The sequence below is a fragment of the Nipponia nippon genome, unplaced genomic scaffold (assembly GCF_047370975.1).
Source record: "Nipponia nippon isolate SJK-2023a ecotype South Korea unplaced genomic scaffold, ASM4737097v1 scaffold_3, whole genome shotgun sequence".
NCBI classification, from domain to species: domain Eukaryota; kingdom Metazoa; phylum Chordata; class Aves; order Pelecaniformes; family Threskiornithidae; genus Nipponia; species Nipponia nippon.
This window is the reverse complement of record NW_028262347.1, coordinates 2,049,509-2,075,309: the sequence shown is the minus strand read 5'-3', so window position 1 is coordinate 2,075,309 and position 25,801 is coordinate 2,049,509. Positions and strand designations below refer to the sequence as shown.

Below are 25,801 nucleotides of genomic sequence, written 5' to 3'. Positions count from 1 at the left end.
GCTTGCAAACACATTTCAGGGGGACTGAGTGGTCTGGGGGCAGAGAATCAGCCCTGTGAGCGACACCGTACCAGAAGAGCACTGGGGGCTGCAGTGAAACATGGGCAGGGTTTGGCAAAAGCTGTCCTCAGTCTCTCATGTCTAAGTGAAGGAGCCATCTAGTGTAACTACAGCCACCTCAGACTTCAGGCTTTCATTTTAAACTAGATTATAGAGGAAGTTAGAGGTCTGGGAAGAGGCATCGTGTGGCTGTGTCCCCATCTCCAAACGGGACGCTCTGTCCATGTGCAATGTCTCCCTCTCTCGCCTTCTACTCAATACAGAAGAAATCTGGGTGACCAGCTCAGACTAGATGCCTAAGTTTTAGACAGATGAAGTTAAGTGAGATGAATTCCAGCCTCGGTGTTGTGGAGTTACACAAAGACCTTAGTTTTTCTTTAAAACCAAGCTTTGTTCTCTGTACCAGCAAAGAGAAACTACAGAATTCAAACAGCAAATCAGAAAACAAGAGCAACTAAAAATGTGTTATTTACTTGCATATGTCAGCTGGCTTCACATGACAGTTTTGGAAAACACACTTGCATGCATTAGGATGGCTGCGTTATTGCCTTCCCTACAGCTTAGCCTCTTTGGCCTCCACTGCTTCCCTCCTTTAGCAGTTAACTCCATTTACTTTTACTTTCTCTCAGAAACACCCTGCTCACCCACACTTCCTCATTCCTGATACAAAACGAAGCCACGTCAGCTTGATAAATCTATTTTTAAATTGATTAAGCTAAACTTTTATGTACACGTGGGCCAGCGCTTCCTAGATGATGAGACATGAGCACATCACATGTGAGGTAAAGCATGACATGACATCTTGAATACTTTACTGGGACAATCAATTCTACACTCGCTGCTTTTTCTTTCTCCTCTTCTTCCATCCTCTGTTTGCTTCAGTGTTGCTGCCTCCTCTCAGCCTCTTCCCCTAACTTATATCAAACTGATTTAGCATCCAAACCTTAATGTTGCAATTATCAGAGCCCCCCTATCCCACCTGGTCTTCAATACAGCTCTTCCCTTTACACGGGGGTCTCCACTTCTCCCCTTTGTAAATGCCAAGGTCCATCCTCGGTAGTGCTTCATCTTCAATCCCAAGACCTGATCCATTCCTGTATTTCTGACAAGAGCTGGGCTTCTCATTTTATAATAAGAGGAGCAGGTGGACCCCTAGCCAAAGAAATCATCTCTGAAAGCAATCGAAAGCAGAAAATCCTCTGTTGAAAATCAGGGTCTGTAGGAGCGTTGAACAAAGGGACATGATGGCTTCTTCCATCTGAATGCAGAAATGTGACGAGGCTGTCCTCGGGGTATCAGACAGAGCACGAAGAAAAGAAAAGCCTTATTGATGAGATCGTTTTAAAGGAAAGCATCTCTTCGCCTCCACGTCTGAGGGAAGAGGAGCAGCGAGCAGGCCCTAGGGATGGCCCTTTCCTCTTGGCAGGAGAAAAAACAGAAAAATCCAGCCGCTCAAAACACGCAAGCAGGTGCCGGACAGTGCCATATACTGCCAGCAGCCAGGATCAGGAGGGAAGCAGTGGCCTCCTCAGGGCGCAGCAGCGAGGCACTGCCATGGCTGCCAAAATACCTCAGCGTTTGGGCAAAGGCGCCTCGCCTCCCCCTTCTGAGGGGACCTGGTGGCACATTTCAGTGTTTAGTTTTTTGCCAAGGGGCTCAGATGGTTGGTTTGTCTGTCTGTCAGTCAGTCAGACAATCGAGGCTAAGCACCCCCTCACAAAATGGCGGTGCGGCTCCTTTAAGACACGCCCTCATCCCGGCCTGGCTCAGCCCCGCCCCCTCAGCAGCAGGAGAGGGGGCGTGGCTTGGAGAGACGGAAGGCGCCCAGCGGTCCGTAGTGCTTAGGGGGTTGAGTGACAGCGCCGAGCCCCAATCAGATGGCAGAGGGTGAGGTGGGGAGGCGGGCCTTCCGGCGGGAGGTCCCGCGGCAGTGCAGCTCGACGGGAGGGGGGCGACCGGCGGCGACATGATTAAGAAGTTTGACAAGAAGGACGAAGAGTCCGGTACGGGGCTTGGCGACGGCGGGGAGGGAGCTGGGGGCGGCCTCAGGGGCGGGCATGGCGGCACGGCCCTGAGGGGAGAGAGCGTTAGGCGCCCAGCGCGCGCCGCGGCCTGTAACGGCCGCTGAGGTGAGGGAGGGAGTAACGGCCGCTGAGATGGGGGGGGTAACGGCCGCTGATGAAGGAGTTCCCGTCTGCTTTCCAGTGTCCCGGCCTCCCTCAGAGCGTCCCCCCCCCCGACCTTCCAGGATGGTCCGCTGGCTGCAGGGCCCGCCCCGGGCCCCTGGGGCCGCGCTCGGAGGGAACCGGTTCCCTGCAACCCCGCGGGCTACAGCTGGCGGGCTCTTCCCGCCCTTGCCGTGGCTTAGAGGAGCGGTGTTTGCAGGGCTTGATGGGGGTCCGCACCTCAGCCTGGTAGCGGGGCAGCAGCCGTCCTCATACGCAGGCCTTGTGCTTTGGACTGTGTCAGGAACGGGTTTTTCAGGTACCTGGCGTGCGGGAAAAAACACCCATCACGTTAAGCATAGATGTGGTGAATGAAGCCATCACCTGCATGTTTGTGCTCCACAAAATCGGCTGAAAGTTAAGTTCAGATTGGCTGTAGTAACCGATGCTGTCTTGAATTTTCTGTTGCTGCTGCTCAGAGGTCTTCTGAGCCACAAGATGTGCCCAGCTGCATTGAGTTTCGTTTCATTCTCAGTTTCCTTCTGCTCGAAATGGGAGAACTGAAGAATAAATGAATTGAAAATGAAAAATCATTGCAGGAGGAAAAGGGTCAGAAGCAGTAGTGAGGTTTCGGAGGGATTACGTGGTGACTCTGAGAGGTGGTTTCACTGTGGATGTGGATTAGAATCGTAGAATCGTTTAGGTTGGAAAAGACCTTTAAGATTATCAAGTCCAACTGTTAACCCAGCACTGCCAAGGCCACCACTAAACCATGTCCCTAAGCACCACATCTCCCCAGCTTTTAAATACCCCCAGGGATGGGGACTCAACCACTGCCCTGGGCAGCCTCTACCAGTGCTTGATCACCCTTCCCGTGAAGAAGTTTTTCCTAATATCCAACCTAAACCTCCCCTGGCACAGCTTGAGGCCGTTTCCTCTTGTCCTATCGCTTGTTACTTGGGAGAAGAGACCGACCCCCACCTCACTACAACCTCCTTTCAGGCAGTCTCCTCTGTATGCTGTTGACAGAGAAGTGTCATCTCCAAGAAATTAATTACTCTCAACGGCTGGATCTGGGCTGTTAAAAGGCTGAGAAGTTACACTATGGAGTTAATCTAGCATTAACGGCTTTGTGATGTGCAGCAGCCAGAGTGTTTTTGGAGTTTGCTGAGTAGCCCATTTTAGTGGTGCACTGATCGATAGACTTCTATTTCAGATTCTGATCAGCAGCTCTGTCCTGGTGCCTTTGGTGCTTTCTGTGCCTGAAGGAATAAAAATAGGGGGACTAGGAAGAAAAAGAGTAAATAGTTTTATGTAAAGGGAGTATTAAGGGAAATTTACTGGTAAACACCTTTCTTCTTCCTCACTTTCCAGCTATGTTGAACGTAACCCCCCTTTTTTTCCTGTAACTCTGAATATACAACTTAAAAGTGGATTCCAAACTGTTGATGGAGAACATCAGTTATTCCAAGAGGAATGTCACTGTGACACTGAGGTGTTTTGGTAAAGTTTAGGGGCTGTTCCTGCATGTTCAGTTCTGTTGTTTTTTGTGAAGACTGAGAGGTCTCTTCTGTTCCTCAGGTAGTGGCTCTAATCCTTTCCAGCATTTGGAGAAGAGTGCTGTGCTTCAGGAGGTATGAGTAATCGTAGTATAATACTGTTTAACTCATTTTTTTTCTCTTTGGGAAGCGTTAGGAGCTTAAGAAAGTTTTACAGCGCAACTGTCGGAAATTGTGAATGGCTGAGTTCATGTAGTTAATTTAAAATCACAGGGTATGTAAATTTAGCGCACATGAAGTTACTCTGTGAGGGGTTTATGTGTGCTAATTAGATTACATGTGACTTCTGCCTTCCATGTGGACATACAGGATCTCAGGGTGCTCTTTCTGAAGAGGTGGTCTGCCCATTTTCGTACGCTCATTCAACATGCTGTGTAACGGATTTTCCTGTTTCTCTTTGTGTACTCCAAGAATGATTGCAAGTGGTGAGGTGAACGTGTGGTTAAATAATGGGGAATTTTGGTGGGTGCAAAAAGCTCTGAGTAGGAACTTAATAATTTCAATTTTGTGTTCCTACAGACTAGTGTTTGGGCTACAGATGCTATGGAAAGAATTAAGTTCTCCTGCTATTATTTTAAAGTATTTTTGCTGGTTCCAGATGGTAAACTGAGTTGTTGTCCCTTGTTCAGAGTGCTGCCCATCCAGCAAACTAAGCATCATGACCTGAATGACAGGAATATGCTTGTTGGGACATATTTTTAGAATGAAAAAAGTTATAAGCTCCTTGGTTGGAAACAAATTGCTTTACTTTTTATGGTGAAAGAGAAATTATTGTTGAGTTACACTGTAATACAGTATTTATGCTGTGTTTGTAGGCACGTATCTTTAATGAGACGCCTATAAATCCACGAAGATGCCTGCACATCCTTACCAAGATCCTTTACTTGCTGAACCAGGTAACTGTTATTATTTCTTTCCCACCAGAATGAATACTTCTGAGGCTAATCTCTGATAACTTGCAGCGTGAAAGTTTTATACCTCTTCCTGTCAGATTTGGGAGGTAGCTTTTACGGAGATCAGAAATTGAGCGTTTATGCTGTAGTATTATGTTCTCCCTTCCAATTTTGCCACTCAGGTGAGTGAGGTGTGTGTCACTGAAGCTTTTAAGACTTTTTTCTGTGTGCCAAGTGAGATCTGCTGGTTGGTCTGTGATCACCACAGCACTGTGCAATTAAAAAGCCACTTGTGTTTGCCCAGCTAAAGTAGGAATAACAGAGGTGAGGTAACAACATAGGCCAGGAAGCCGTGAAGTGGAAGGTGTCTTTTTGTTTGGGGAGAAATTGGAAGCATGGTAAGGAAGGAGGTTTTCTTTAGGTATCCACATAGATCAGGTTTCCTGCATGTCAGGCAGTATTTAAGATAGAGTTGCGATCAGTTAGGGGGACCTGTGCTGTTCAGTCTTAATTGGCACAAGTCGTCTTTAAGTAAATCCCTTTCAAGCAAGGGAGTCCTGCTTAACAAGCATGACACAAAACCAACTGCTGACACGCTAATGTCAAAAGAGGGAACACAGGCTTCTTGTCAAACTGTTCCATCGTTGTACCACTGCGGATGGCATTTATATTGAAACCAAGTAGATAATAGCGGTAAACTTGGTGTGTACTCCCCAGGGAACACAAGGTGAGGGAGGGACTGTTTCTAACACGAGAAAAAGCCTTAAAAAGAAGGTTCTTGTTGTGTGGGTAGGTATTATAAGTGGGGGCTGAAAGATGGAGGCAGTTGAATAATGACTTTTTTCTCTCGCTTCTTGTGTGCTATTTTCAGGGTGAACACTTTGGAACCACTGAAGCCACAGAAGCTTTTTTTGCAATGACCAGATTATTTCAATCTAATGATGTAAGTACCTAGCGTTTACCACTTGCCGTCTCCCTGGTTTTGTCTGGATTTGCAGTAATTACAAGACAGTTATTGGGATGTGGGAGGAGAGTGAGGCAAGTACTTCAGAGAACAAGCTCTGCACACAAAGTACTTGCTGAAGGCAATTCATGGTTTGGAAACAAATGATTGAATAATAACATACGGTTACTTCTGCAGGTTGTTTTTGGTGGTGGGTTTTTTGAGTTGAATTACTGTTGTAAAGAATGTGAATAATGTCAGAAAGCCTTAATATACAAATCAGTATAATTTTATGACTGGTTCTTACACTTGCAAATAATCCCTGTCTGCTTAACTCAAAATAGAATTTAAAAGTTGCCTGTAGATCAAATCCTGCTATTCCCTGGAACAACTTGCTCCATTCATGAATCAGCATGGAGTCAAGGGATGAGAACATCCTAAAAATGCTGGATTAAACTTGGGACTTTGCCCAATGTAAAGTCCTTCTCTGATCTCTTTTGCAGAGAGTGTAGCAATTCAGAGGAGAATGCTTCACGTGATGGGTCTCATTAATTTTTGTTAAAATTGAACTAAGGTTTTCAGAGATTTGGCTGAGGAAGGTTGCACGTGTAACTGCTTAAAGATGGAATGAAAATTTTGGAAGTACAGAGTGTTTGAGACCTTTCTCATATCCACATTTTAGAAAGCAGGGTTTTTTTAAAATGTAAATATGTCATTTGCTTTCAAAGAATTAAAGTGTTAGTGCTCTTCGCATATTTCTATTTTTCTTTTACAATAACAAATAGATCAGAGGAAGTTGGTTTTAAAGCTTTTAACTGATAGTTGCGAGACGTCTGCATATAGATGTGATGTATCACTTCATAATTAACATGGATTATTTTTTTTTTTTTAGTCTTACCATTTTACAAGATGATATATATCTTATTCTCCTCCTGGTTTGTTTGATAACAGGGAGTAAGGCTGTTATCCAGTGATCAGACATGCTTTTACTTGTGTGCTTATGACTTTGTATAGATGTGGGGAAGAGAGTGTTCTGTTTAAAAGTTTATTTAACTTTTTAAGTTTATTTAGCTTTTAAAACTTCTAGGAAGTGTTTTTTCGTAATTGCCATTGAGTTTAATGGTTTTCTGCAATACACTTTCACAGCAAACCCTTAGAAGAATGTGTTACCTCACTATCAAAGAGATGGCCAATATTTCTGAGGATGTCATCATTGTCACAAGCAGGTAGTAGAACCTCCAGAAAACACAGTATCAGAGCTCTGAAACAAGTAGCTGCATCTTAATGTGTTTGTTTTAGCTGCTACAGTTTTCTGTAGTTATGCTTTATAAAGGATGCAGCAAGGGAAAACAAATTGTTGCAGAATACAGAGTATGTGTCACCATATGAAATGTTAATTTCTTCCTACACTGTTATTAGGCTTTTCTAAAAAAGCAAGAGGCTTGCCTACAGTTTATCAGTCGGTTGCTACTTTGTTTTCTTGGTGGTTTGTTTGGTTTTTTTTTTAATTATTAGTGCTTGATGGTTTTGTGAAAACTTAAGCTGTGACTTCTGTTTCACTTTGCTGTCAGAGCAGTTAGGGAAAAGCAGAGCAGCGCTCAGTTCAGTCTGCCAACCGAACTATCAATTTTTTTGACTACAGAATAGACATCACGGTTGTTGCGAGAGCAAAAATTGGATCTGTGACATATGCTAAGCGATTATATTTTTTCAAAGCTGTTCAGCAAACTAAACTTCGCTATTATCTAAACCAAAATTTTATGTGGTAGAAAGAGCAACAACGCTAAGAAGGAGAACGGCTGAGCTAAATAAACCAGGCCTATGGCAAAGCAATATTACGGACTATGCGTTTTGTAATGTTCTGTATTTCCACAGAATCTGATGTTAATAATGTTGAAATAGCTAATTATTGTGAAGTTGTTTCAAGCCAATACTAGAGCTTAGCAGTTCTGTGGTAACAGCTGGAAGAACAGCTAAATGAGATGAGGTGAATGTCACAAAAAGACCAAGACATGGAGGTATTCAGGAAGTGTTAACAGGGTGTCTTTGATTATTTTAGTTTGACCAAAGACATGACAGGGAAGGAAGATGTATACCGAGGCCCGGCCATCAGAGCGCTCTGCAGGATCACTGATGTAAGTACAAATTGCATCACTGTTGTGGGAGGGATGATGTCATGACTCCTGATTTAGGATCCTGCTGACTATGCCAATTTGTTGCAAATGGGTGATTTAGAACACTTAAGGAATCACCAACAACGGTATCGGCAAAAATGGTTTTAATATGATGTTGTAAAAGTGCGACTTAAGAAAGCTCAATGGCCAGGTTCACTCTATTAATTACTGCGTGGAAGAATCATGCAAAGGAAAATTGAGTTACACTTGAGTTAGAATGATTCACAGAGAGACCGGAGATGCAAAGAGTAAGGGAGACGCTCCCATTGAGTCATGAGGTTCAGAGTAGACCCCCTTGCTTTCTAAACTCCTGATGGAGCTTAGGTGCAGCTAGGTCCAGTCTTAGTCTCAGACTTGGTCAATGGTTTATGTCTAAGGGCTTGTACATGCAAAATTTAAATAATGTTTCATTAGCATCAGTTCAGCGTGCAATCAAAGTTGGCGAGACAAAAATCAAAGTTACCATACTACAAGGTTATGCGCGATATCGGTCGCTTACCAAAGATCTGTCGTTGGTAAAAGGTCTCTCTGCCTCGAGGAGCAACCGTGAGAGGTATCCCAGCTCAAGGCGGGATCACCGCCATGCAGCCATGCTGCCGAGCAGGGAGAGCTCCAAGAAGGCTCGCTTCGGCTGTCATAGGATAAAGTGGTTGGCTTGTAGTCAAATTATATGTGATAGAAAAGGTGTGCAGGAGACTCCTTGTAGCCACAACTTTCTTTGTTCCTTGATAAATGAGTCTTGGAAAAGCCACCTACTATTCGTGTGTCAATCACGTGGTCAGTGTTCCAAGCTCATGTGCATCGATGGTCACGGTGTCGCTCTGCTCCTTTGTGGGTTTTAGGAGAACAGACTGAAACTAGAGGAGTTCACGGCCCAGCTACAGCTCACGCCTTTACCTCCTCCAGAGCCTGCACCAAACCACCACCAGTCTGGTCAAGAGCTCGAGTGCATTCGTCACAGATGATGAGTGTATTTAAAACAGAAAAACTACTCTCTCGCAAGGTGTATTCGTATAGTAGTAATGGAACTGCTGCTTTAGGGAGGACGGCTCTGAAGCCCTCTGCAGATGCAAGGAACTCTGTGGAGCTGTAGCACTGTAAACATGGAGTTAGAAGGCAGGAGCTTTGGAGCTGTAGTTTCTGATCTGAGATTGCTTTGCTGTAGACTTTGATTGTGTCACTGAACCTTCAGGACTGGGCAGCCGATCCTCCCTCGCAGAAGTATGCGTTTTCAGAATTCAAGATTTTTTCTGAGGGCCTTTTGAATATGCCCATGCTTATATTTTTGCCTTATACTGCTTCTATGCTCTGCCTCCAAAGTATCAACGCTTTTCTTTTTTCCTTTCGTAGGGTACGATGTTACAAGCCATCGAGAGATACATGAAGCAAGCCATTGTGGACAAAGTCCCCAGTGTGTCTAGTTCCGCACTGGTGTCTTCCTTAGTAAGTAAAGCAGTAGATTATTGTAAATCCATGCATTGAGTTGTGGCTGGGAAGGCTAGTCTGCCGCATGTGTAGCTCTGCCTGGCCTTTGTTTTGTTCTTTCTGCATCTCCTTTTCCTTTGCTATGACTCTTCTTCATCTCCTCACTGGAAAATAAACAAAAGATAGCAGCAACGGAGTTTCCTTTGTCTCAAGCAGACTCTGTCTTCTCAAACTCCTTCCTTAATGTTCTATCGCTTTAGGGTACATCAGTTGTAATAACTTGAGGTGCAAAGTGCCCAGTCATCTCTCTATGCATTTAGTGTAGAACATTAATTTCTCTGGGGAGGGGCTTTGTCTGTTTTGAAAAGTCAAGCACACTGATGACCTTGAAAGTGCTTATCAGTTTGGTGAGAACAAGTAGAAGCAACCTGTTCTGTGCCGTGGAAGAACTAGCACTGATTCCTGTGAAAGAGCATATGAATTCTGTAACAGAAACTAAAAGCAGTCTGCTTTGTGTTTTGCAAAAAATAAATCCATGAAATTGCTGCCCTGATAAGACTGCAAATCAAGGTTATTTTTGCTAATACGTAGTAGGAGGGCTAGATGTAGAAGTTCACTCTGTTTTTCTCTCCCTTGTTTAGGAGGAAAGGCTGGAAAAGATCTTGTTAGGTTAATATTTTTATTAAAGAGGAGAATACAAGTGAAAGCATGGTAGTCTGAGACTGAGATGTAAGAAAAACAGTGGTTTATAGGTGCATAGGATAAAGAGACCGGCTGCTTTGGTAAATCAAGAAGGCAGAGCAGGAGGTAAGAGGTTCAGCTGATGAGGTGGAGTATAGCCTGTGTTAGGACCCTGAGGGTGCAAACAAAGCTGTATTAATCCTGACAACTAAAGTCTTTCTGCTGGACTAGCCGTAGGCAGGGGAATTGTCCTGGTGTTGTCTTCTGTCTTGTTTGAACACAAAAAAACCCTCTCCGAGTTACTTTTCTCTTTATTGAAACAAGTGCATCCATACAAACTATGTTTTTGGGAGTTACTCTTTGTTACCCGTAGTACGCAACAAAGCCCTAGATTGTCCCCAAGTCTTTAAACTTAAAAACTGAAAACAAGGCTCATGGTACTTCACTGTGCTTCTAGTGTTAGTTTGTCTGCAGTCTCAATTTGTGGCTTCTTCCAGCACATGATGAAGATCAGTTATGACGTAGTCAAACGGTGGATCAACGAAGCTCAAGAAGCAGCATCTAGCGACAACGTCATGGTGCAGGTATGTTTGAGGGTGGTTGCCCCGGGAAGCCCTAAACGCACTGCAGGGTTTTAATGGTATTCTGTGAGTTCTTAAGATAACCTTAGAAAAAGTAACTGGTTTTCCTTTTTCCCGTCATTCTTTTAAAAGCAGGAACTGTGACTTCAGGGAAATGACTCGACTGTTTAAAAAAAATCACACGTTTCTCTGTGATCCCAGTGCAAGATTCTTAATTAAGAGTTGGTTCTCTAGTGCAGTCCTCCGCCCTTTCCCTGCTAACCTTCTGATAGCTGGGGTGCTGCTGGCTGTTTCACAGTAGTTGTTGCACAAGGGCCTTGAATCTGATTTTTCAAAAAGCTCATGAAGGTATCTCGCTACTTCCCAGAACACCAGTCTTGGCCTTCAGAAAATTTACCAGTTGCTACAGGACCACAGAGATTAGCCTGAGTATCAGTAAGCTATCCATATTAGCCAAATCTTTGCACAAATATTCCAGACAGCTGTGGAAATGAAAGTACTGGGTATATTCAGTCAGCGTTACAGACTAATGATCAGAAACAAATCTGTAAAAACAGCTTTGTTCTTGCCCCGGTAGCAGCTTTATTAAGCCTTACTGTGAATCAGTCTTATGGCAAAAAAATCCAAAACAACTTGGCAAGCAACTAGAAATGTTCCTTTGTACTTTCACCGTAAATGCCTCAAGGATTTTTGAAAGGTCAGGTGATTTTTAAAGGCCTTGGGATATCCTGGATGTGGAGCGTACTAGAAATGCAAGTTATTGTGCAGTACAATTTAGTAAGCTGAAGCCTTTGAAGTTCTGACATTTAATGGGGAGAAAAGGGAGGAAACTAACTTCATGGCTCTTTTGATCTTCAGAAATATGTTGAGGCTGTCTTATGGTGGACAGGAAGGGGAAGGAAATACTGCAGATCTTTGTAATTTGTTAGGAAACTGGGATCGTTTGAGGTTAGAAGGTATTTCTGCTAGGAAATGGCAGTTATTAGCCCTCTTCTATGTCTTACAGTCTGGCTTTTCCAACTGCAGTGTGTATTCAATACCTGCATGTCTCTCTTTCTGATTTCCTAGTACCATGCTTTGGGGCTGCTCTACCACCTTAGAAAAAATGATCGCCTTGCCGTTTCCAAGATGTTGAATAAGTTCACTAAATCTGGACTGAAATCCCAGTTTGCCTACTGCATGCTGATCCGAATTGCAAGCAAACTCTTGAAGGAATCTGAAGAGGGGTGAGTAAGAGGCAGCATGAGAATTACAAAACTGATTGTTTGAGGTAAACAGTAGCTAGGAAATTTGCATTTTTTTTAAAGTTTGTGGAAATCGACACACAGACGGAGAGAACTGTAGTGTTAAAAATGAAATGCGGGTAGAAGCAGAATGCTAGACTGAACTGAGCGGTGGTATGTGTGGCAGCTGTCGGGCGGGGTTTGGATTTTTGTTTTGGCACCATACCACCAAAACTTAGCTTGAGAGTAGGATCAAAACTGCAGAATAAGGTTCTGTACTTTGTCTAGTTAGATGCATTTCAAGTGCAATAAGGATCTACCTATGTTGTGGGGATATAAATAAAAGGATCTCTCTTATTCTGATCTCGCACGAGAGGATTCCCAGTTACCTGGGAAATTCACCTCCTCATGAAATTCTTTTATCAGTGGCAATTTTTATTAGTGGTGTGTGATACATGATTAATAATAAAGTATGTATTTCTGGAGTGCAGCATTTCTAGCTTGAAGAAGGTAATGTAAAGATGAATAGAATAACAGCAAATAGAAAGTGTAGAGCTCAAGTATGAGTTGAGCAATATGGCGGTGTAGGAAACATGAAAGCCAGCGCATTAGCTGTGCTCTCTGTCGAGTTCTCAGAAACATGGTATTAGTGGTTTGTAGGTAATTCAGCATCGTGCTGTGAAATGTCTTCTGTTTGTAGCCATGAAAGTCCACTGTTTGACTTCATCGAGAGCTGTCTGCGGAATAAGCATGAAATGGTTATTTACGAAGCTGCTTCTGCAATCATCCATCTCCCAAACTGCACAGCCAGGGAGCTGGCACCCGCTGTTTCAGGTTGGTCATGGAGTCCTTTGTATCCCTGGTGCAGCTGAAAGAAAGGGTGGTAAAGCACGTCGGAGACGCTACCCCGTAACTGAAACACTGGATTCAAACCCTGAATTTTGTGATTGTCCCCAGGTTAGAGGGCTTTGGGAGGAGAAGCAGCTTGATCCCTTCTTCCGATTTCATCCAAAGCTTTAGAGAACGGGCAGTAGAGGTGGCACAGGGCGATGCTTGCCTTTTTCCAGCTGCAGGAAACCAGGGTGGGAGGGAAGGTGGAGGAGAACTTGATAGCACAGATGCCACAGACGGCTACACAAACCACCTATTGCTGATAGAAGATGAAATCAGGAGGTTATTTTTAACTTGCTTGTGAAGCTAATGATAAATTATGAATAGAGCTGCATGAACATTTAGCAGCGCATAGTTGAATGTGGATACATTAGACTTTCCTCTCTGGTCTCTTTCTTTGAAGGAGTCTCTTCTTTGAAAGAGACCATATCTGGTTTTCTGCTGTGGTGAATTCTGACTAAACTATTTGCACCTCTCAATATCAAAGTGCTGACACAAGGCAGTTTCCCTTTCCTCATCCAGTATGGTTGTGAGGGCTCTCGCCTTCTGCTCCCCAGGTATTGCTGGTGCCTAGAGTTGCAGTACTGCGAGCCGGTTTTTGTTAAACAGTTTCTATTCTGTAACATTTTGTTGTGAGTTACTTCTCTTGATTATTTTTTTTATTTTATTTTCAGTGCTGCAGCTCTTCTGTAGTTCTCCCAAACCTGTCTTGAGATACGCAGCTGTACGGACCCTTAATAAAGTGAGTGCTTCCAAAACCTTCTAAACAAGCGTAAATCTCTGAGCAGTAGAGGAAGAGACTTCAGTGCCTAATGGTGTGTTACCTAAAGTAGAGCAACTGCTCTTGTGATTACTGTATTTGGAAATACTCCATGTCGGAGAATTGGCTTTTCCATGCCAAATCTCATGGTGTGACAGAAATCTTTTCTGCACTCAAGCTATGTTTGCTCATTTCTGGACCTCAGGACTATAACAAGCTGTAGTTGGATAGCTTGTGAGCTTTCAGCTGTAAGGAAGCAGAGCTCCAGATATTTAATACTGCGAAAAGTGTGAATAGGATGTGTGTGAAGGAAATAACATTCTGATTTTCAAGCTGCACACTGCAACAGAAGCAGTTTGTGACTGTCAAACCCATGAGCTGTAACTTAGAGTTAGAGGAGTTCGTTTGAAGCGCTGAAACAAAAGAACCTGAACTTTGATTGCACCCTGCCAGCAGTCTCGTGATGTAGGTTTAGTTGCAATCCTTGTGGAGCAGAGCAGTGCTTGAAAAAATTATGGGCTTTAATCCTTGCCCCATCGAAAGCTTGGAATTGCAGGATGTTATTGCTCGTGTATAATTTGGAATTGCATTCCTTACAGGTGGCCATGAAACATCCATCTGCAGTCACTGCGTGCAACCTGGACCTGGAAAACCTCATCACTGACTCCAACCGCAGCATCGCTACCCTCGCCATCACCACCCTGCTGAAGACAGGGAGTGAGAGCAGTGTAGACAGGCTCATGAAACAGATCTCTTCCTTCGTGTCAGAAATATCAGATGAGTTTAAGGTGTGGCATTGGAGGCCTCTGCTCTTTCCAGCTGCAGGTTTTTCTCCCATTCTTGTTTTTATGAAGCTTTTCCCACTTGTTAATCCTTCAGTGACTTAGTCTGGTAGAGCAAAGCCAGCCTGAAATTCAGAAGGAGTAGTTCTCTGTTTTCCAACAGAAATATACCGTGTCATTTCCTCCCACCACTCCAAGAAAAGATAAATGTCGTTTGGTGGATTCCTGGCTCCTGTGCAGTATCCTGCAAAACATTGTACTGCCTTCTGGTTTCCTCTTTGGAGAGGAAGAGGGATTTTATCTGTTCTGATTGAGTCGATATCGCTGCAGTCCGATACATAGTTAGGAAATAGTGTGAACTGTAAATTTCTACCTAATTTGTCAAGTTTAGTCACTATGACGTCAGGTAATAACTTGGTTAAGGGTGGTAGTTCACTTGTACCTGTCCCTTTTACACCGTGGAGTTGCCTGGAGGAGCACAGCATGTCTCTACAAAGTCATTGTCCACTAGTGTACAGTGGTTAAGTTCTTGTTTTTATGAGAAAAGGAAATAATACTAGACAAGTTTAAAATTGCGAAGAGTTTTAATGACAAAATGTAACTAGTTAAGTTTGAATTAAGTCGGGATCATCACTGGGCAGAGGAAGCAAGGGGGAGCCTTTGAATTAATGTAGTCCACCCTAAATTGCAGTCCCTCTGGCAGAGTCAGGTCTTGCAGCATGGTAGCACAAGGTTGTTAGCGCTCTTACGCTGAGAGTCCACCACCTGATCTTTACCCTTCTTGTACATGAATTTAATCTATCAAGGTGACAACATAAGATAGTGAGAAGCCTGTATTTTTCATACAAAAATAAATGCACATGACTAACGTCCTTCTCTGTTGTTTTGCAGGTAGTGGTAGTACAGGCTATCAGTGCTTTGTGCCAGAAATACCCTCGGAAACACAGCGTCATGATGACCTTCCTCTCTAATATGCTCAGGGATGATGTACGTTTGAAACTTTCTTTCTGTAGTTACTGGCGGGTAGCTCTGCTATGAGGGGTCTCTTAGGTCAGGGGGTACGCAGCAATGATGGGGCCTGACTGATTACCAAGACCTCGTTTATCTCGTGTCTGAAATGTGCTTATGAATTAGAGCTGGTACCTCAAAAACTGATCTGAAGAGATGTTCAGATGATGTGCCTTTATGGGTCGGGGGGGACTGGGAAGACCCTGTTAGGTTATCCAGCACGCCTTCTCTTTTCTCTTTACATACCAAGGCCTGTTTTTCTCAATGGAAAGAAGTAATTGAAGCGTGAGGGGAACTGAGCAGCACTGTGGTCTGAGCTCTGCCTGCCGGGTCAGTGTCCTTGATTTTCCTTTCCCAGGGTGGCTTTGAGTACAAGCGAGCCATTGTGGACTGTATAATCAGCATCATTGAGGAGAATCCCGAGAGTAAGGAATCGGGCTTGGCTCACCTCTGCGAGTTCATTGAAGACTGCGAACATACTGTCCTAGCCACAAAGATCCTGCACCTGCTGGGGAAAGAGGGGCCGAGGACTCCATCCCCATCCAAGTACATCCGCTTCATATTCAACAGGGTGGTGCTGGAAAACGAGGCTGTGAGGGCCGGTAAGTTCAGCTCAAATGCTTGACGGTTTCATATCTGAGCTCTGCTGGAAATCTCGTGGCTGAAACTGGATTTGGGAGTGGGAGGCAATGGTTATTCCACAGGTACTGTGAAGAGCTAGCTCTTACGCACATCAGCTGTGAAGGTGATTTTATCCTGCAATGTGTTTAAACTCCTCGTATCATCTTAGCGTCAGCGCTTGGTCCTCCTGCTGTGCAGAACATAAGCAATATATCGGCTTCTAGTCCCTTCTTTGAATGTCTCCCAAAAGTTGAGAGGTAATACATGAGAAGGGGACATTGCTCCTTCCCTAAGAAGTGTAATTGTCTGCTGTAGACTTTCATCTTTTTATATGGAAATCTCCCCTCCCCAAGATGAGGATTCCTCCTTGGAAGCATGTTGCAGACTGATACTTCCTTCCCACGGAGCCTTTACAACAAACCCTTTAGAGCGTTCAGCCTTTGTTCACACTTGGGACTTGGCACTGGAAGGTTGTCGGCATCGGCTTACCTCCTGCCTGTTAGAAGAGGAAGTTCTGCTGGGAGAGAGGAAGCAAAATGAGCTCACAAGTACAGCATGGTCCAGATGGCATTTAATTTTCGGTGACAGCTCTTTTGGTCACAGTTTCCTAATTGTGACCTGGGAGCATAGGAAGAGCATCCACCAGAGAGCGTACGCTGTATAGAAACTTTGTCATTGTAAAAAAATATGGATTCTTTTATAACCACCAAGGCCACAAAGCTTGTACTTCCTTTCAGAGCTTCCTCTTCTTTCTAGATGTGGAATTTCTTCAAGCCGATGCCGAGCTGAAATTAGCTCAGTTTGGACAGGCAGCTCTAAGTGGTTGCTGAGGGGTTTCGGCTCCTTGCAAAGTTGCTGGATGCAGCCTGGCCCTGGTCACCACTGGGTGCGTGTCACCCCTGTGTGTGAAAAACAGATTTATCTGGGGGTGGGAGCTACAGCTCATGGCAGAGGGGCCAACAGCTGGAATGAGCCATGGAGCTTGAACTAACCTTATCTGTTAGAGTTCTCTCAGAACAGAGTTGCAGGGCTGTTAAGCTGATCTTGTTCTGTTATTCCCTCACATGAAACTATTTCCATTTGAAAATCTGGAAATAGTTTAGTCTTTCCATTACCCTAAAAGGTGTGGAAGTGAAAACCTGTGTAAATTGGAGCTTTAGGACAACAGTACGCATAGTGCTTTGAATCTGACGGTGAGAACGTGTTTGCGTGTAGCTTGAGCACCTCTTGACATCTCCCCGTTTTCTTCTCTAGCTGCTGTAAGTGCGTTAGCGAAGTTTGGTGCCCAGAACGAGAATCTTCTTCCCAGCATCTTGGTGCTTTTGCAGAGGTGAGTGGGCATGGCTGTGCTGTGCATGCGCTGAGCTTGTTGGCGACACTGGGCGGTCTGGCTCCACAGAAGCAGCAAGGTCAGGCCAGTTCAGAACTTGGCACTGGGATTGTCGCAACATACCAGTAGAAGAGTCAGGAAATGGCTGTCTTCCACCCTTCCTTTCTGGCTGGAGGGAGCATAGAAGTGCTGGAAGTAAGCAAATAAAAGATCACAGAATTGTAGAATTGTTTAGGTTGGAAAAGACCCTTAAGATCATCGAGTCCAACCGTTAACCCAGCACTGCCAAGCCCACCACTAAACCATGTCCCTCAGCACCACATCTCCCTGGCTTTTAAATCCCTCCACGGATGGGGACTCAGCCCCTGCCCTGGGCAGCCTGGGCCAGGGCCTGACAGCCCTTTCCGGGAAGAAGTTTTTCCTAATATCCAACCTAACCCTGCCCTGGCGCAGCTTGAGGCCGTTCCCTCTCGTCCCATCGCTTGTTCCTGGGGAGAAGAGACCGACCCCCCCGGCTCCAGCCTCCTTTCAGGCAGTTGCAGAGAGCGATGAGGGCTCCCCTCAGCCTCCTCTTCTCCAGGCTGAGCCCCCCCAGCTCCCCCAGCCGCTCCTCCCCAGCCTTGGGCTCCAGCCCCTGCCCCAGCCTCGCTGCCCTGCTCTGGCCACGCTCCAGCCCCTCCATGGCCTTCTTGGGGTGAGGGGCCCAGCGCTGAGCACAGCATTCGAGGGGCGGCCTCACCAGTGCCCAGCACAGGGGCACCATCGCCTCTCTGGTCCTGCTGGCCACACTATTCCTGACACAAGCCAGGATGCCATTGGCCCTCTTGGCCACCTGGGCACACTGCTGGCTCATGTTCAGGCGGCTGTTGACCAACACCCCCAGGTCCTTTTCCGCTGGGCAGCTCCCAGCTGCTCCTCCCCACGCCTGCAGCGGTGCCTGGGGTTGTTGTGACCCAAGTCACAGCAAGTCCCGGCAGATGTGATTAGTTAGGAAAACAGCTGATTGTAATCTGGTTTGAGAATGTTCCTCAGTGGGTAATAAATCTACAGTGGTTTAGTACATTTTTTGCATCCTTTGAAGCAAGAAAATATATTTCCATGTTACTCATAAATAACTTTTGTGTACAGTTGAGTAGTAATCTCAGGTGTTCCCATTTCACAGGTTTGTGTCTCTTATTAAGACCATTCAGCCTCCTTAAATTGTCTGTGCCATAAATGTCACTTTCTTTGCTTGTGTGGTACTATAGTGTAAACCTACACCATGTCCGACTTCTGTGGTGAGAGGAATGATTCAAATTACGAAGTGCTTCAGGCAGAAGGCAACCTCAGTGTAGGTGCAAGTGAATTACAACTGCAAGAAGTGACTTGAGCAACAGGGGAAGGGAGGGCAGTTGCCAGGAGGGAGAGAGAATCTTTCTTTATAAACCACCTGCTAGAACTGAAAAACTAGGTGAATACTTGAGCACACAGCCATTTTTTCAGTCTGAAATAGAAAGCAGCTTTAACGTGTTTATTTTTGTAATCTGTTTCTTCTGCTTTTGTTCTATTGTGAAAGGATGCTGTAAAAAAAAAAAAAAGTGCAACCACACGGTGCCCATCAGAATTATTAGCCATTATTAATGCAGGTGTATATTTTATAATTTAGCAAGTGTGCATGGTGCTAACAATTCACATACACATCTCTTTTACTCTTAGTTTTCTGATGTGACACTTGCATATAAACTTCAAGCTAACCATGAACGACTGTGTTGTATGAACGTTTTTTTTGCATCGTTTGAAAATCTATTGAGGGAGCTCAGGCTGTCGTTGCAGTATCAAGTCCAATCTTGTCCGTGCCGTTTTTAGCTCTCACGATGTCCTGAGCTGGCTGACTGCTGCCCTCTTGTTCCCCAAAACAGGTGCATGATGGACAGCGATGACGAAGTTCGGGACAGAGCAACGTTCTACTTGAATGTACTGCAGCAGAGACAGATAGCACTGAACGCTGCCTATATTTTTAATGGTCAGTGATAGAAAGGAAAGAAGTATGAGCTCTTATTTCACATTCTATGTTATGGGTAGGCTTTGTAGCAGTAAAAATAGTTTTTTGTAATGCAACTTGGATCAGAATAAGTGGGAAGGACAGAACTGTGTGTTTTTTCTGGCCCTAGTGCTCTCCCATGAAGTACTTGTGCTAACTGAGAATGGCAGATTTAGCAAAATCTGGGAAGGATTGTCTAGGAAATGGAGCAGGAGTACGGGTTGGGCTTTTTTCATCATTGCATTTTCCTCCGCTTGGGACAGTTTTCTTAACCTTTGCTCCATCTTCTCCATTACAAAATGAGGATGACACATCTCGTTGCCAGGATTGGTTATAAAAATGTTTTATGATCTGTAGCTGAAGGTTCATGCAAGCAGAGTATTTAGCATATTCAAGATTATTGCAAGAGGACTTTTCTCAAGTGAACTGTTTAGACTGCAGTACCCTCTGGAATGGCAACTTTCTGTGTCATCTTCAGAGCGGTTTTTTTTATTCTATCCAGTATCTTGAGGTATTAGCGTGTATGTTTGTGTTTCCTGAGAAATGAAAGTGCTTTTACCAGCTTCTTATTAGCCAAAGTCCAAACGGTATCTATCTAGCTGTAAACCAGATTCCTCACAAGAGTTTTTCTCTGCAGCCTGAACCAATGGACAGGCTACAGAGAAGAGCTCTTTAAATAATCTTCCTTGTTTCTATCTCAAGAAGGAGGTAACTGAGACAGAGGTAAGTTTTTCAGACTCTGGCATCTTGTTGCTTTTGGTGCAGTGGGCAATCCAAAATTCGCACTGTTCATGTATGAACCCTATATCGTAGTGCCTGTAGGCCTCTAACAGTTCCTGCTATTAAAACTGCGTTTTTCTGCCTGTGCTTCTACTTCGCAGGGTTGACCGTCTCTGTTCCTGGGATGGAGAAAGCCCTGCACCAATATACACTGGAACCTTCTGACAAACCTTTTGATATGAAAACAGTTCCGCTGGCTACTGCACCAGTCTTTGAACAGAAAGCAGGTAACGCTCGGGCTTCATTTAAAGAAGCTGTAGGCAAGGCTGTAAGCATTCAGGTTGCTGTAACGATACTTGATGTCTGTAAACTGGCTGCTGTCCTGGTAGGGTCAGGCGAAGACCGGAGCTGTCTCAGCTGAATGCCGTCCAGGTTACAGCATCACTGGCTTTACAGAAGCAAGCCTGCCTGGTCTTCATACATAAAGGAAGACAGCGCCTCTTGCGAAGGAATATGGGTTGGCAAGAATGTCTTTATTCATTCTGCTAATCTTGTTATTAGAGAGGAGTTTATATATCATCAGAATTTATTACTTCATAGATGTTTGAAAAAAGTACGTTCCAGAAGCGTTTATTCACTTCACTGGCTTTCCTCCATGTTCTTGCACAATTCTTGCATTTTGACTTTGTGCAACTTTTTAGGAAAAGGTTTGGGTTTTTTGTTTGTGGTTTTTTTTTCCCCGCTTCTCTTTCTTCTTCCAGCTTTTTTGCTGGCTATTCTGGACTAAAGTGTAGTTTCTTCATCATTACTCAAACATCTCTCCTCTTCTCTCCGTACAATCCAACATTGCCTATCAGAGAAGATATTCCAGTGTGTGTGAGGAACCAGGCTGGTAATGGTTTGCAGCAGAATGTGTGAAACGCTACAGGTTAAGGAATTTTTGGTGGAGATGTAACAGCATTTAAAACTCCTGCATGGTGTAGTTGACAGCACAATGTCTTTGCTTTTTTTCTTCACAGAGATTGCCCTAGTGACCAGCAAGCCTGAGAAAGTCGCTCCTTCACGTCAGGATATATTTCAAGGTACGAGAGAAGATCAGTGGGTCTCCAGCGCTTGAAATGTTGGGAGGATTGCCGCAGGTCAGGCGAGAGCAATGAACAAGCCTGGCGCTAAGTGTCTGCCGTCTTCTTTTCCTTTCTGTGCAGAACAACTGGCAGCCATTCCAGAGTTTAAGAGCTTGGGTCCGTTATTCAAGTCTTCGGAACCAGTGCAGCTCACAGAAGCAGAAACGGAGTATTTTGTTCGTTGCATTAAACACGTTTTCACAAATCACATTGTTTTCCAGGTAAGAGAAGTTACGTGCTTTTGCCAGAGTGCAACAGGAGGTGGCACTTAACGATGCCTGGGCGTAGCATAAACAGCGTTGTCACTGTGCACTGGAGAGGATGGCTTTTCTCTTAAGGGTGTTGCAAGGTAGAGTTAGGAGGGTGTGTGCTGCTTGCCTCAACGATCAAAACCGGATAGGATTTACGTTAAAGAATTCTAGTAAAATTGGAGAGAAAGGCTGTTCAGTGAGAACGGCAGGCTTGATCAAAGATGCGGGATGTCTGCTGATTTGGGGAAAAATTCTTGATTAGAAATGTTTCTTCTGTGTTCAAGTCCTTTTCAATTTATTCTTCTGCAGTTTGATTGCACAAACACGTTAAATGATCAGCTGTTAGAGAGAGTCACCGTGCAGATGGAGCCGTCGGACGCTTACGACGTGATCTGTTGCATCCCAGCGCCCAGCCTGGCTTACAACCAGCCGGGCATGTGTTACACCCTTGTCCAGATTCCCCAGGATGACCCCACTGCAGGTACCCATTGGGAGGGTGTAGTTCTGCACGACAAATCCCTCAGATGAAGTTTTGGGAGAAGAGATAATAAAACGTTTAGGGTGTGGGATTTGGGAAGTGCGTACTGAGATTCTGGTACTGTTTCTTTCTCATGTGTTGCACGTGCTGGTTTTTATGTAGAACCCGTGTTTGTGCAAAATAGTATACACGCTTTTTTACTAATCAGTGGTATTGGATGATTAAAAATGGGATGTTTAAGAGGATTGGAGAGCGTGTAGGTAATACAAGGGAATGAATTTATTAAGTCAGTGAAAGGAGCACCCTTGAAAACATGGACGTTTGGTAGTAGTCAGGGACAGAATCAGTAAAAGGAAAATACAAGTAGGAAAAAAAAAAAGATTGGTAGTTTGGGCCTCTACATATCTGGCTAATGCAATTTTCCTCTCTTTAGAGAATTAGAAACAACTATGAAATTTAGGAATGAGATTTTCTTGGGCATAAAACCTCCCTTTCTTGCTTTTATTATTCGCAATTAAAAGAAACTCCGTTGGATTTGCAGTTGGTTTAACATGACTCAACTCATCAGCAGGGTGGATTTCTTGGTTATCACTTTAATACCAGACATAATGAGAATGAGTCTGAATTCCTTGAACTGTGGTTTCAGATCATAATCCTCTCGTCAGAAACCCGGGCAGAGTTTCTCCTGGTAGCTAATGCTGACTGGATCGCGCTGCAGCACTCTGCAGCGGAGCTGTGCTTCTTACACCGTGTCCCTGGCATACTCCTCCCCCGAGATCCTCTTTTGGCCTTCATCTTACAGACTGGGGGGAAATTTCATGTGAAGTTGAAAAATGCTCTGGCTGCAACCGTGTGGTATCTTCCGGGGCAAAGCTAATGCACGTTCTTTCCACTCCCTTTCTGGGAAGCGAGGGCTCAAGCACAAGAAACTGCAGCGCTAACCTATATGGGCTTTTCTTTTCCTCCCCAGTTGCTTGTACTTTCAGTTGCACAATGAAGTTCACTGTTCGAGACTGTGACCCAAACACAGGTGTGCCAGAAGAAGATGGTTATGACGATGAATATGTGGTAAGTTCAGTACTAGTTTGTTTGTTTGTTTGTTTGTTTGTTTGTTTGTTTGTTTGTTTGTTTTTCTTCCTTGTCAGTAATTCTGAATACACATGGCCATTGGCTGATGATTTCCTTTCAGATCTGAAGCCAGTAGGAGAGAACGGCAGAAATGAAACACCATTTCCAAAATATGGCAGCTTGTAACTTTAGATCTTTCCTCAAAACCTTGCTTCTGCCAATAGTTTAGCCTTAGTGCCCTCCGGAGGTAGGATTTGTGGGGACAGATAGGAAGAAAGGAGTAACTTCCATTTGTCTTTTTTCAGAACTGTGGCCCAGTCTTTCTCTTCACCCCAAGCATTTGCACTTGTTTGTGTTCATGTTATCAATCACTGAGGTACACGTCAGATCTTAGGAAAGCGCTTGCCTCTGGGGCTTGGAGGAAGGAAAGGCTCCTTCTGGATTCTGAGAAAGTCTCTCTCCTCAGATGCCCAGTAAGGGCTAGAAGGGGCTTTGACTCACAAAGCGATTGCCCCATTTTCTGCTCTCCTTTAGTCTCACTGATGGTTTTGTGTCAGTGTTTTGAAGCTTTACAGATGACCACCGTAAATACTGTTTTTCCTCTCTGCTTTTTAGATGCTATTATTATGTGCTTCTCCCACAATTAAAGCCAGGCATGCCAGAGCCGTCTTGGCGAAATGCTGCCGTCTCTCTTTGTCTTTCTTTCCCTTTCTAAGATTAGGATCGTTTCTGTAACTGGCAGCTGAAAATCTCCCTTGCTTTTCCGTCAGTTGGAAGATTTGGAGGTGACCGTGTCTGATCATATTCAGAAGGTTTTAAAGCCTAACTTCGCAGCTGCGTGGGAAGAAGTGGGAGATGACTTTGAGAAAGAAGAAACCTTTGCGCTTAGTTCAATTAAAACCCTCGACGGTGAGATGATCTCTATTTGTTTATTGGTGACCCACATAGTACTCCCCGTAAATCTGCCACGCTGAGGATATATTTCGTGTGGTAGGAGGAGAACTTGGTGCCTTCCAACGTGACGTTATGTCCTAGCAAGAAGGCTTTGTGTTGCAATGTCAGGATTATAGTGAGTGGAAGTTTGGCAGTGGCTTGAGGCTGGTTGAAGGGAGGGGTGTGTTCCTAGGCTGTTAAGACAGAAGGGACATCGCAAGGTAGGTGTGTTGGTGGGGCTGTGCAACCAAGATTAGGAATGGAAATGGTTAAGCCACATGGGTGCTTAGAGAATGTTCTTTAATTGCAAACTAGTTCTCACAGAAAGCTTGGCATCAACCTGGAGGTAATTTTCTTCTTCAATCTCTGAATGCAGAAGCTGTCAATAACATCGTCAAGTTCTTGGGCATGCAGCCCTGTGAGAGATCAGATAAAGTGCCAGAGAACAAAAATTCTCACACACTCTACTTAGCTGGTAAGTGTTCGTGCTGTTGAACGCTGTTTCCATGACCCCACACACATGATTTTTTTTTTTTTTTTTTAACTAAATGAAGGGAAATGGGTTAGGAGATTCTGCTCTTGTTTCGAGAGGTTTTTCTCTACAGAAGGCTGAAGTGAACCAGCGAGTTGAACGCAGCTGGTGCTAATTTGGAGCCCACTGCTGCAGGAGTACTTAGGCTGGGCTCTGTGTCTCTCAGAATGTAGGTATTCTACCTACGGGAATGGTAGCAAATCCTTTGAATGAAGAACTTCCAGAGCAGACACCTAACTAAATTCCTTGCCTGTTGTTATCTCGGAAGGGGGTTCCTAGGACCATCTTGTTTTCAAGTTGCTGTCACTAAAGACACATCCTGCATTGGCCTGCAGTACCCACAACTTCTTGTTCGATGGCCGTGCTCCAGGCTTAGAGTTTTGGACAATCCCTGGAAGTGCTCTGCAAAACTTTACTGCAGTTAAAACTGCAATGAACGTGGCACGTAGTGGTCCAACAGAAGGGTTGGATCTCGGTTTACTTCAGGCACGGAATTGGTAACTCCAGGTCTGTCTGCCTGGTGATGTCAAAGTGGGACTGGAGAAGGCTCATCCTGCAGTCTGCCTCTGCAGCGCCACTTCCAAGGCCTCTAGTAGAAGCATAGGACTGTTCCTCCCGTAATGGCAAGGGCACTGAGCCGATGGACTGTGCCTTCCTGGAAGAATTACAATATGTGTTGCCTTCTCAAACTGGAAGTGAGCTTCAGCTACCCGCTTTCTGGTTTCTGCCTATTTAAATCAGCCTAGCCCTAGCACTTGCTGACTCTGTTTAATTAGGACGGTATCTGTTATCTTCAGTCTTGGCCTCGAGAGCTTAGGGGATTTTTGAGTTTTGGTATTTTTTTTGTCATTTCCTCTCTCTCTGCAACTGGCCATAGACTGAATCTGTCTTGTGCTCACCAGGTTCTTGGCTCCTGGGTTAGGACTAGATCACCAAGCCTCTCTCGGAGTAATCTCTCGAATGTTGCTTTGTCCCCAGGTGTATACAGAGGCGGCTGCGATGTGCTGGTAAGGTCCAGGCTTGCGCTAGGAGATGGCGTCACCATGCAGGTGACGGTTAGGAGCAAGGAAGAAACGCCTGTAGATGTCATCCTGGCTTCTGTAGGCTGAGCGGTACAGCGCACTGAACAGCGCATCGACTGTGGTGGAAACCTCCTTTGCAAGCACCGGTTGGGTATTTACCAGATATCAAGCCGCCTGTCTGTCCTTCTGCATGTAGTTTTTATTCCTCAATTTGGTAAACATTTTGTATAATGTTACAGTAGCGGAAATAGCGGCTGGCTGGTACTGAGCCTTTCCCGTGTCCCTTCCCTCGTTGTCACTTACACATTCCCGTCTAACTTATTGCATCTCTGGCCACTTGTAGTAGAGCAGGGAAGATAAAAGATGCAGGTGGTAAGAAAATGGAATCAAACTTTTGGCAAAACTGATTTTTATTAACAGAAAATAAACACTGGTCCAAGTGGTGGAATTCATATGAATTACTATTAATAAAATAGAAATTTCTTGTTCTAATTCTGTCTGCTTCAATGCAGAAGTAGCCCATAATGGCTGTTGACTCAGCAGAAGCCCCTTATTCC

The 25,801-nt window shown here is 44.6% G+C and overlaps 1 protein-coding gene across 2 annotated transcripts; it reads left to right on the top strand.

Annotated features, from left to right (window-relative positions):
- The first annotated feature begins 1,957 nt into the window (after positions 1–1,957).
- On the top strand, positions 1,958–25,696 carry COPG2 (coat protein complex I subunit gamma 2). 2 transcript variants are annotated; one of them, XM_009462597.2, is made up of 24 exons: positions 1,958–2,063; positions 3,807–3,859; positions 4,600–4,680; positions 5,549–5,620; positions 6,767–6,846; positions 7,680–7,755; positions 9,145–9,237; positions 10,398–10,484; positions 11,550–11,707; positions 12,405–12,538; positions 13,270–13,337; positions 13,955–14,143; positions 15,029–15,124; positions 15,504–15,747; positions 17,021–17,096; positions 18,995–19,098; positions 19,998–20,123; positions 20,856–20,918; positions 21,042–21,181; positions 21,521–21,692; positions 22,660–22,757; positions 23,528–23,666; positions 24,067–24,165; positions 25,201–25,696. In XM_009462597.2, the coding sequence occupies exons 1-24, from the start codon at positions 2,027–2,029 to the stop codon at positions 25,329–25,331; spliced, it is 2,616 nt and encodes an 871-aa protein (XP_009460872.1). In that variant the 5' UTR covers positions 1,958–2,026; the 3' UTR covers positions 25,332–25,696. The 2 variants fall into 2 exon arrangements, with proteins under 2 accessions (XP_009460872.1, XP_087623408.1); XM_087767282.1 differs by lacking the exon at positions 3,807–3,859 and having other exon boundaries at positions 1,972–2,063.
- The last annotated feature ends 105 nt before the right edge of the window (positions 25,697–25,801 follow it).

What these genes read in the sequence shown, in the direction of transcription:
- COPG2 (XM_009462597.2), top strand. Translation starts at nt 2,027, where the DNA reads ATGATTAAGAAGTTTGACAAGAAGGACGAAGAGTCCG. An exon ending in GCTGGCACCCGCTGTTTCAG is followed by an intron (nt 12,539 to 13,269) that starts GTTGGTCATGGA and finishes TTTTATTTTCAG; the next exon opens with TGCTGCAGCTCTTCTGTAGT. An exon ending in TCACACACTCTACTTAGCTG is followed by an intron (nt 24,166 to 25,200) that starts GTAAGTGTTCGT and finishes CTTTGTCCCCAG; the next exon opens with GTGTATACAGAGGCGGCTGC.